The 11,369-nt window shown below is 39.3% G+C and overlaps 2 protein-coding genes across 2 annotated transcripts in view; one reads left to right on the forward strand and one right to left on the reverse strand.

Moving 5' to 3' along the window:
- stx8 (syntaxin 8) overlaps positions 1 to 4,803 on the reverse strand; it is a 43,384-nt gene extending 38,581 nt beyond the window's left edge. Inside the window, exons 1-4 of the mRNA XM_058640500.1 lie at positions 4,671 to 4,803; positions 3,783 to 3,882; positions 3,598 to 3,692; positions 2,916 to 3,026 (exon numbers count right to left, since the gene is read on the reverse strand). Of these exons, the coding sequence (XP_058496483.1) occupies positions 2,916 to 3,026; positions 3,598 to 3,692; positions 3,783 to 3,882; positions 4,671 to 4,687 (323 nt within the window). The 5' untranslated portion in view covers positions 4,688 to 4,803. The remainder of the gene's footprint in view (positions 1 to 2,915; positions 3,027 to 3,597; positions 3,693 to 3,782; positions 3,883 to 4,670) is intronic.
- Positions 4,804 to 6,323: 1,520 nt separating this feature from the next.
- Positions 6,324 to 10,757, forward strand: LOC131467379 (TBC1 domain family member 24-like). The gene is made up of 11 exons (XM_058641245.1): positions 6,324 to 6,610; positions 6,790 to 6,950; positions 7,038 to 7,299; positions 7,493 to 7,609; positions 7,779 to 8,195; positions 8,291 to 8,530; positions 8,632 to 8,787; positions 9,313 to 9,376; positions 9,483 to 9,581; positions 9,697 to 9,994; positions 10,091 to 10,757. The coding sequence occupies exons 1-11, from the start codon at positions 6,405 to 6,407 to the stop codon at positions 10,264 to 10,266; spliced, it is 2,196 nt and encodes a 731-aa protein (XP_058497228.1). The 5' UTR covers positions 6,324 to 6,404; the 3' UTR covers positions 10,267 to 10,757.
- Positions 10,758 to 11,369: the final 612 nt, after the last annotated feature.

The raw sequence follows: 11,369 nt of genomic DNA on the forward strand, positions 1-11,369 counted from the left end.
CTGCTGTGTGTGGTATGAAAACCATTCTTCTACTAATAGCTTAAAGCTGTGTTTCAGACCCCTACTGTGTCTGTCTTGCAGTGATGAGTGCAGGGTTTCTGTGAGAAGCTGGATTTATCCATGCTGGCTGAGAAGGAGGGAATAGTGTCCCGAGCCGCGTGTTTTGGCTTATCGATGACTATGGCAATGATAATAAAAACCATCCGCCAGCAATATGGCCTCTCTTTTTTTGAGGGTCATGAGGTCAACCACAGGGCTAACATATGAAAACAAGAAGCAATCATTCTAACCATCACACCACTGTGTCACCTTAGATATAGAAAATAATAATAATCCCACTATCATAAACTACATGTAGTTCTCTACTGCTCTACTGCTGTATAGCTTAGTCTTTTCTTGGTACATTTAACTCAGTCTTTCAAAAAGGGAGAGCTGTTGAATGTCCACCTTTAATGTCTTCTTTTTTTTATGAGCAATGCTTAACAGTGCTTTTCTCTCACCCAAATAGTGTGGAGACTATTTCAAGCTGCTTTTCAAGTGGTCAGTAAACCATTGTGAGACCATTCACAAAGCTGCCCGGCTGAGCCTGATACCATCAGAGGAGTAGGTGAAACAAGGCATTCGGGGTAATCTCACTGACATGTTTGATTACTATGATGCTGTGTGCCAGGCCTCCACTTCCTCCATGCAAGTTCCCAGTGTGTGAAGATCCAATTAACCAGTCAGTGAGGAGTGCCAAAATCAGTCAGGCACATCTTCTGGCAGCCACAAAGCACTAGATTGCCGCCATCAGATCCTGAGCACCCAGGTCCTGACTGAGTGACTTGGACAGGCAAGATTTAACCAATTACAACTATTTGAGCTTTCAAATCTGGGCACCATGTCCATCTCTTCTGAAATGGAGATGCTCAGAATGCATTGTTTTCAGGTTAGATTAAATTCCACTTTGCAATCTCCATGTCTTTTCTCTTACTCAAAATGCTCAGTAAAAAAAAAGGAGATTAGATTATTCAAGCATGGCCAATCCACCACCTCCCACATTCTGTTCTCGAAGACCACACAGCGGGAACGGGTCCTCGTCCTACCCACAAATCCAAATTACCCACCACATATCACTGTTAAATTTAGGTCACACTGAGCAAACTAAAAACCATATGACCACATGATTGCTGTATATGCCACGCTAATTTATTAGCAACAAACATTTGAGATTCTTTAACGGAGCCTTTTATGTAAATGGGTGTGTGGTCTGTAAAAAGTTGAAAGCCTGTGCACAGCACGGCAAAGGAGATCAATCGCAAAAGCCACAGCTTGAGAACAATATCAGAGAAAGGCAGTCTCATTTCAAGACATCAGTGAAAGTGATCCTCTAAACTGTGATTACTGTTCTCACTCTAATGTTATTTCAGTTACCCCACAAAACGTTCATTTTCAGATGACACCTAGATTTTCCACCTAGAGTTTAACTTTACAGAGTGCTGCAAAAATGTTCTTGAAAGCAGTCACCTTCATGTATCATACAATGTAATCCAAGGATTACCTCCACAATAACTGTATATAAAGATGTAGATACACGCCAGCCTTCCAAAGGAGAAGCCAAATATCTCAAATGTCCCCTGATGGCTGACTGCACTAAATGTCATAAACCTTGCCCCCTCCATGTTTTCAGATAGAACACAGTTAAATTTAAAAAATAAGGAGACATGATTGACAACGGAAATAGACTCATCACGGTACCACACCGCAATCATTCATTCATCCTCATTCATTTGCATGCGTACACACAGTTGTGTTTCCATGACTTCAGAGGACATTACGTTGAAGTTTCTATCTAAAGTTTAAAGCTGCATTGCATAGATTTTGGTTATTTTTTTCCAATTATTATTATTAGTATAAAATGTGATATTATTTTAATCCTGCATAATCCATCTGAAAACAGGCTCTGTCACGCAAAATGATTACAGCTAACGGGAACTTTACGCCGCTTTACTAGCCCAATGTTGCTGTTGCCTCAATCTGTGTTGACATAAGACAAATCACTTCCTGTGTGCAGCACAGGAATGTCGCTAGGTGACACAAGATCTTAACACCACTACACTGAGACAGTTTTAATGAGAAAAGACAAATTTAGGTCCCCACAACACCACGTCTGTGTGTCTGTGTGTGTCCATCTCAGGGAGCGCCAAATATGTGATCAACAGTGCAAAGCGAGCAAATCTCTTAATGAAAAAGAATTAGCCATGAAGTCATGCACCTTGTCAAAACTGCAGACAGACAGACTTCCTTTCAAGCGATAGCACAGGGAGAGGTCATGGCACATGGGTCACACCGGATGTGCAAAGACTTTCACAGAATGTTACCAGTGGTATATCATCGAAGCAGAAAAGACACTATGACCTCTCTAGTCAAGGAGATAGACATTCATTATTTTTAATTGGGCACACTGCAGTAGATTTCCTATATTTAGAAACACAGACCTCAGAGAGGAAAGTCCCAGAATGAATAGTAACATCTTAGACAAAAGGGATTTTCTTGAACTAAATAAACAACAAACTTGTTATTACAGCACTTTGTCCTTTTTGGACAAAGTTCCCACCATGCCATGGGGATACGACAACAGCATATATTTGTAGTTTGAAATAAATCTATAATAAAAGTGACCTATTATTTCAATTAATAAGCTATTGTTTTGGTAAATTCAAACCATCTCCAGGGCTCACATGGGGGACTCAACTGCTACACTTCATTTAAATAATGCTTTATATTGATAAATGTGTTTAGATTCACAGATATGCATCAAACAGTGTAATAGAGAAATCGTAGAACTTGTTTGCTCACACCCATAAAAAAAAGTGCTTAGTGAGATTTTGTGATTACAGCTTTTTTTTGTGATTATTCTACCAATTTTGAAATACCTGGGGGTTTCTGGCTCTGTGATATCTCCCTTGAATGTTGCATTGAGCTGCTTCTCTCTGGTTAGCAGGTCATCAATGAGGTTCTGCCTCCTGTCTGCCTCTGCTTGCATTCTGATGAGGCCATGTTAAGGTCATGCAAAAGGTTGACAATACTTTAATTTGAAATACTATGGGGTAAACCTTTTTAAAAACATTCTAATGCCCTCTATCGGAACCAAACTGCCACTGCATGCAGAGGAAAACATTGTCTGTCTGACTAAATAAACATAAATTCACTATCACTAGGCTTTTTATTAAACCAACTTTATTTTTAACACTTGGAAGATGAGTAGTGACACAAGTACTGCTGCAGGCCTAAAATTAGAGTTAAGTTCATTGACCAAAACAGAATCACATCTTCTAAAGTATGTTTTAAATCGTGAAACAAGCATAAAATGTTTGCTCTATTGTTCACATGGATACGCTTCAACAGAAACTACAATGACACCCTGCTTTAAATATTGCCACCACAAGGGAAATATTTTTCTTTTCAGGAAGGATAGTATAGTGTATCCTATGCTGAAGGAGATAAGCAAGAAAGCATTCATTTCTGTTCATTTCACTCAATTTGGAACCTTGCACAGCAAAAAGTTCAAATGCAGCTATGGTCTCACAACCTCCACTGCTGAAGGAGAAAGGATACATGCGTCGAGATGATGAAGCTCGCAGCAAACTTTCTTTGAGCTGGGCAATGTTCTGTTTCAGCTTCTGCTGTGAAGCCCGTAGTGTCATGTTGATCTGAAAAGACAGAATACATTCAAAACAGCAGAATAATAAGAAGGAAACTGCTGTCTATTTCAAGACAATAATACTTTATTTGAGCCTTACCTTTGCAGGGTTTCCCCCTGTTCTCTGCTGTCTGTTACGTTCATGAATGTTTTCTGCAATTTCCTGTGCCAGGCGACATGTGGCATCATAGTTCTGTAACCTATAAATAAATGAATAGAATAGAGATACCATGAAACCTGAGCCAGCACTGACTTAAGACCATTTAACACAAGGAGTCACTAATTCATAGGGAGCAAGTTATGTGGTAATGATGGTGCTGCCTCCTAGTGGATCAAATCATGCATTACAGTATATATTCTCATAACAAACATTCATAGAAAACATTCTGAATGCCTTCTATCAGTGAGGAAAACAAAAGACCAGTCAGACCACGATGAGAACAAGCAACAAGTGTGTTTCCAAATCTTATACATTTTATGAAAACTTGAGAATTGCATTAATAAATCGTAGTTTAATATAAAAAATACCAGGTTCCCCTAATAAAATCCAACAAATACTCCCATTAACTCTCCGTGAAAGCTGAAGGAGCCCTCTCATACTCCTTAAAGCTTAGCATAGAAGCTCTAGACTGTCAACGTGTAATTGCGGAAATCAGAAGCGTTGCATTCATCATGTGACATTTGTAGGATTTCCATTTTCCTACTTTGTACCAAACGGAACCACGATTTAGCCTGACTTGTAAGGTAGAAATACGGTTGAACAACGTACGATTTTCTTCCCCATGGCCGCCATATTTTATACACATAAAAAAACAAGTGTATGTGTTTGCTCGATAAGGCTGTAAGTCAGCTAATGTTTGTTGTTTAGCTAATGTTGCGTTGGTCGACGTGCCAACAACTACTTCAAAAGAGGAGACAGAAAGGTAAGCTATCAGTGTCATTTATAGAAGTAAACACTACGCTATTGCAGCCTTCCAGTATTACTTACCACAGATCCTGAGACATTGTGATAAAAACTTGGCTATGAAGAGAAATTCCCCTTGGTTTAAAACCATTCGACAGTGATCAGATGCTAGATCTGTTGCTTGTTTGGGTCTGACGTAGGTACTGCAAGCTGAGAGGGACAATTGACTCCAGTGTCGCGGTTTCGTTTTGCAAATTGCGCCCCCACAGGTAACAAATAAAATTATTTCAAGAACATGTGCAATTAGGATTTAAAAACAACTTATTTGACATACAGGGATATCATGTTTTTAAACAACATTTTAAGCCATTACAGCCAACCTTACACAATGTGTAATGTGATCATCCCACTGTTCTAGAAACATTTGTTTACCTTTAACCTATTTTTAAGGCTGAATGACAGTCTTATGCAGCAACAGTTGCAAGAGTCAGTCTCTCTCTCTCTCTCTCTCTCTCTCTCTCTCTCTCCCTCTCTCCCTCTCTCTCTCTCTCTCTCTCTCTCTCTCTCTCTCTCTCTCTCTCTCTCTCTCACACACTCTCTACTTCAAGTTTTAAAGGTTTAATCCCCCCAAATCAGCAGCAAGAAGCAGACACGATCAAAATTTCTCAGCAGAATTTTCTAGTTATTAAATGCCTTTGTGACCAGATGGGTTTTGAAAAATTGCTTCATAGTACTACCATTTGTGTAACACCCTTTAGATATGTAAATTAGATATTTTATAAAGAAATATGTTTGACAAATGAATCAAAAATCTTAATTTAATTTTAGTGTAATTAAAAAAAATTAAAATACTCATGAATCTTAAGTAAGTCCTCCTGACCCAGTCTCTGAGAAGGCCTGGTGTTGATCATGCCTACATGCCTAAATGTTGCATGTTGCTGCTGATCAGACAATTGCATTGCTAACCCTAACCCACTGCAAGGAGCAGTTGAACATGTGTACCTGATAAATGACTTAGTATAGTATGTAAGCATAAATTCATATAACCCCGACCTCCATGGAAAATGATGTATATGATGCTGCCTGCTTTCGTCACTCACAGGATTCAAGAGTTCAACTTGATTACATGTGAAGCCCACATCTGAGATAAGAACCTGTAGAGGTTTAATGTTTCATAACCAAACAGTGTCTGTTTGGATCAAAAACACTTATCTGTTGTGTCAAATAATAACCTTTAGGAACTTCTTGGAATATATTTGTTTGGCATTTTCTTTGTTACAAGAAGACCCAGCATGATGACACACCGTCTCTGGATAACCCTATTCTGGGAAAGGATTATTTTATACAATACAAATAAACATGTCATTGTTAATGTGTAAACTGCAGAAGTCTTAAAGAGCCCACTGTGATAAGGGAGAGGTTGTACTGTGCACCACAAGAAAAAAAAAAGGCAGTTTCACTGCAGTCTGTAGGGTTATTTGAAGGACACAATTGTGCGTATACACATTAAAAATCAGTTTTTTAATGTGATGTGGTGCATTTTAATTCCTCTACTTTGAGTATGGTGGCACTGTGGATGCTGCCCAGAGACTGATTGCTTCAGTTCTCAGAAAATGACACTGTATGTTGAATGTATAACAGAGAATACGTGAAACAGATCACTCCGAGTGCCTCAAATTACCGTAAACAAACCATGTTTGTAGTTCACATGGCCACAGCCCACAGGCTTATATAAAGCCCTGATCCTTACAATGGACAGTTGATACCAGCAGACATATTCACGTCAAACTTGCATTTCTTTGGAGAATAAGTCTGGACATGATTCACATTTCAAGAACACCAGAATTCTCCTATTGTGGAAATATGAATTCCGTCTCAGTTCACACATCCCCTGACCACGACTTGGACCGTGTCGTAGGAGGCAGAAGCAGGCAAAGATCTCACTCCTATTACAGCCCAGAAGACAGTAAGAACTATGGCACACAGCCACAGACAGACCAATCTTCTCTTAGACCTCGTTCCAGGTATGTTGTTACATTCACACTCTTTTATGATAAATAATGTATCATCTTTATTATGTTAGTAATCAGATCAGGGAGCAATGACAAGTTTCCTGTATGTGTGTTTAATGTTGTAAAAGTGCAGAAGTTTAATTATTACTGAATACGTAACAAATCCTGAATTAACTCCTTTAACTCCCCAGGTCCTTTTACAGTTATGATACTTCAGAGCTTTACTCCAACTCAAAGCAAGCAAGCTTGGTATCACAGCATCAAGTGCCAAAAAAAGAGAATGGAGCTCGAGTCACTGCCAAGAAGTCAAAGTCTAAACCGCACAAACTTTCAGCCTCTAGAGAACTTAATGGTACTGAAAGTTTTATATTATCATGTCGATTTGATTATATAAATATATATATCAAATATAATGCATGTTTCTGTGTTTTGCTTATAGGCAGTAAAGGCAATCTTAAATCAGTGTCCATGATGACCATCTCAGAGTCAGACAACTGGGAGATTAGCTCCAACTCTGGAATGAAGTACGGACAGTTTGTAGACTGGGAGAAGATCGACCCAGAAGCTGCAGAAAGATACCAGCACATCGTGGAGAGTGAGCACCGGCAGCTGAAAGCCATGGGCCGGGAAGGATTCTGGGCAACACCGCATACACTGAGGGCCAAAGCTTACTATCACATCATTCACAGCATCAATTTTAGGTGAGAACAAGCATGAAGTATCATGAAGACAAAAAACAATAAGAAAACTGTATTAAAAATGTATTTTCAGTCATTATGAAACACATTTATGTATGTATTTTATTAACTTTGCAAAATCAGCATGTAGGTTATTTTTTTTACTTAAATCAACTAAATCAAATAATCTGAATGTGGATTAATGTGGTATTTGCAGCAAGTCTGTCACTTCAGATAGAGATGTCTACTATGAATTGTCAAAGAAGCTCTTTGGAGAACAGAAAATGAGCAACCACCCTGTCCCAGAGTACATGGAGGCGGAGGAAATACCAAGGTACATCCATCAATCCGTCTTCTATATTAAGACTGATAGATGTTAGTTCAACTATCATAATAATAAGAAATGCTAAAAACAGGATGTTTACAGTATTTGATGAGCATGAAAAGAGTTTACAAATCGGCTAAATAAACTGTATTATCTTTTTTTCTCTTTTCATACCCAGATATTGTCTCAACAAAGCAGGGCTGAACTCTGTTAAAAAGATCATTCTTTGTCTTGGCGAACACTTCCCCGACATGAACTTTTGCCCCATTCTGCCAGCCTTGGTCTCCCTCATCCTCCACTTCAGCCAGGATGAGGCCGAGTGTTTCTACAGCGTTTCAAAACTCATCTGTTACCAAGACCTCAACAAGCGCTACATTGACCAGACCTTCCTCACCTACCGCGCTTCCTGTATGACTTTTGGAGATCTGGCTAACAGATGCTGCAGGGGCATCCGGAAGCTTATTGCCAGCTCCCACCAGAACCTCTTTGAGTTTTACTCTGACTGGATCATGTGGATTTTTGCGTACCTTCCATTCACCTATGCCATCAGAGTGTTGGATGTCTACCTATTGGAGGGTTACAAGGTCCTCTACAGGTTTGCAGCTTCATTTTATAATCAAAATCCTTACTTCAATGTGGTTTCTTGTGGAGAAGCATAACAGCTCACCCGTTTCACTTAATTCTTTGAAGGGTGGCACTGGCTTTGCTCAGCCTCTACAAAGTGTCAGTGTCATCTCGAGTGGCGGACGTGGAGGACTTCAGAGCGGACATGAAAAGTTTCGTGCAGAACATAGCTCGCCACTGCACAGCAGAGAAGCTCCTGCAGAGGGCGTTCAAGATCCCAATGGCTATACGAAGAGAGCTCAACCTCCTGTTCAATGCCAACAAGGACTCCCTCATGCAAAAAGGTGTCAGCATCCACCAGAGGAGGTTGGTATTGGTATTGGTATATAGATTGGTATTTTGTAGTAGCTATGTGTCATTTTAAAAGGTACAAATGTGCTTCTTTTTTTTTTTAAATGGCTTTAAAGGCAGACTGTCGAGACAGTGGACTTCACAAACTTCAGCTCCAGTGTTGTGACGGGGACTGAGATGAGAGTTGTTTGGGCCTGGATACCTGAACGCTTCGCCCTTTTCAGTCCCATTAGGCTCTTTAGTACTGCTGAACATGGAAGAAGTCTCACTTCGTAAGTAACCTTTAACATCAAACGCCTAATGGGTTTATATAGACTTTATATGCATGTGCCAGTTATCATCATTATAGATGAATTGCCTCTAATCATCACGTCCCAGCAGATTCCTGTGGGTCTGATTGCACAACAGCACTCAGTGGTGTTGTCACTATCAACATGTTTGTTTGAGCAGGAATGTCAAGTGACGTACAGCTCAATGGTGGCAAGTCAAGTTAAAAGTTGAAAACAATCATTTTCTAAACGAGTTGTGCGAAAACAAATGCCACATCAAATGCTTCACATAGAAAATAAGTATTTACTGATTTGCAAATTGAACTGACATTTTATTCTCCTCTTACTTTGATGCTTTACAATAAAGAATAAACAATACATCACATAAAAATGCGTCCCAGTGCTTTATTGCTCTACAAATTGATCACAATTGAGTAATGTAAAATATAATTTTCAGTTATCAGTGATACTGTAGATTATAGGTTCTAAACATCATAAATGTATGTTGTTGTTTTTTCTCCCATACAGATTGTATTCGCATGTGGAGGGACATGAACCAGCAGTCTTGATGATCAAATCGACGGATGAAGAGGTAACTTGTTAACTTTTTAATTCTGGTTTCATTTCATGATTAAATGTCATTACGCTAATAATGATGATAACCAATGGAGAGAGCTGAAAGATTTGTCATTTCACAGGTCTTTGGTGCCTTCCTGTCAACAGATATGATAGAAAGAAGAAAGTATGACTCCGGGCCACTTGCATATATTGGAACTGGGGAATGCTTCGTTTTTACGGTGAGACACATTCCTGTAAAAATGTTTGTGTCAACTTCATATGTGGAGTATTATATTCACAGCTATATACCGGGATGCCCCTTAAACTATGTATGAATTATAATTGCTTCTTCAGCTTCGTCCTAACATGGAGCACTACCAGCAGACTATGGTCAACATTATGACCAGAAGAGCTTTCCCACAGCAGGTTCATATCAGGAACAATGGCTCCTCCCATGTGTCCATGAGGGGCAGTTCCCCAGTCACCACCACCACTCTGGCCTGTCCTGCTGGGACTCCACAGGATCCGAGCTACCTGACCATCCCCTTCACTGCCCCAACAGATGAGCCCACCACTGCCAAAGAGCCAAAGAGACACAAGGAGCAACAAGCCAACAAGTTCATAGCAGGCACTGACAAGCAGCTCATCATTGGTACAACAACCTACTCTTTTGTCAGAATAATTAGGCGTCTCTAACCAGTCCACAGCAATGTCAGCCAGCTGATATAATGTGTGTGTCTTCTCTCAGGTGGTGATGGGGGGCATGCACTTTGCCTGCAAGAAGACCTAGAGGGAGGATTCACAGAGAAATGTGACACATTTGAGAGCATCCCACTCTGCAAGGCACATTTCAAGATCCAGTCCCTGGAAGTGTGGGGCATCCAGAACTCTATTTCTCTTTCTCCCTGTTTTCCCCCTGAGTAAAATAGCAAAAGAGCAGCGTTGCTTTTTCTTTCTGACTTTCTTTCTTTTTCTTTTTTGATAATTTGTGATGTTGTTTGACTGGACTTGATTTCTAAATGCAAATACATTATATGTATTGACATGTTGTGAAATCTGAGGATTTACTGTACTTGATGTCAGGAAATTCAATTGTGTTGCTATTACTGCCGAACTTCACAAGCTTACTTGAACAATAGTTCACATCCTCAAGGATTTCTCACAAACAAAATAAATATACAGAATGAATGCAACTCTACCAAACAAAACCCTGTAATCTATTATAAAGGAAGAATGAAAAATGTTGTCCAGTGTAATGTACAATATTTGCATTCTGAGAAAAAACTATGCTTTTCCTGGATTTATGTCGATGTCTAGCTGTTTTCCTCCATTTATTCGCATGATTTGCCGTTCATATGTGTTTGATACAAAACTATGCACCATTGTACTATGTGATGATTAGAGTAGTTCTCTCATCGTCTGCTTGTGTGACTTATTTAAAACTTTTTTTTTTTACTTTGAGATATATCAAAAGATATTTGACCCAACCTTTACATAAATTGCAAGAATTTAAAATGTCCAAAAATGGTCAAGTGTGTCTTTTCAATTCACAGTCGGCCAATGAAAACTTTTCCTTGTGGGGAGCTGCTTATCTGACCATTAATGTGTCTAAGTAAAAGAAAAATCCCAATACAATTTCTCCAGTGTTGTTAAATGATCAAATAGTGGAGCGTGTACAAATACTTGGCACGAGCCTTAACAACAAACTGACCTTTGATTTGCAAGAAAGCCCATCAACGCAACTTTGGGGTTGACAGAACTTTTATGAAAATGTTTTATTCATGTTTTATTGAATCAGTTTTAACCTTCACTTTTATCTATTCAGAAAAACAGGACCAGTTTACATGGCATTGTAAAGGTGTGACATGCTCAACCTTGAATAATCTCCCTCACATGTACAAGCCCAGAGTTTTAAAGAAGGCCAGGTCAATTCTTGCTGACCCCAGCCATCCTATAGCAGATGAATTCAGGTTGCTGTCTTCAGGATACAGATACAGAACAAACAGACGTTATTATTGCATTCATTT

This window comes from Solea solea, chromosome 10 (assembly GCF_958295425.1).
Source record: "Solea solea chromosome 10, fSolSol10.1, whole genome shotgun sequence".
In the NCBI taxonomy this organism is placed as follows: Eukaryota; Metazoa; Chordata; class Actinopteri; order Pleuronectiformes; family Soleidae; genus Solea; species Solea solea.

Excerpts from the sequence above, each read along its gene's own strand:
- LOC131467379 (XM_058641245.1), top strand. The coding sequence starts at position 6,405 with ATGATTCACATTTCAAGAACACCAGAATTCTCCTATTGTGGAAATATG. Across the intron at positions 6,611-6,789 it reads TCTCTTAGACCTCGTTCCAG|GTCCTTTTACAGTTATGATA; the intron begins GTATGTTGTTAC and ends TTAACTCCCCAG. Across the intron at positions 8,788-9,312 it reads CATGGAAGAAGTCTCACTTC|ATTGTATTCGCATGTGGAGG; the intron begins GTAAGTAACCTT and ends TCTCCCATACAG.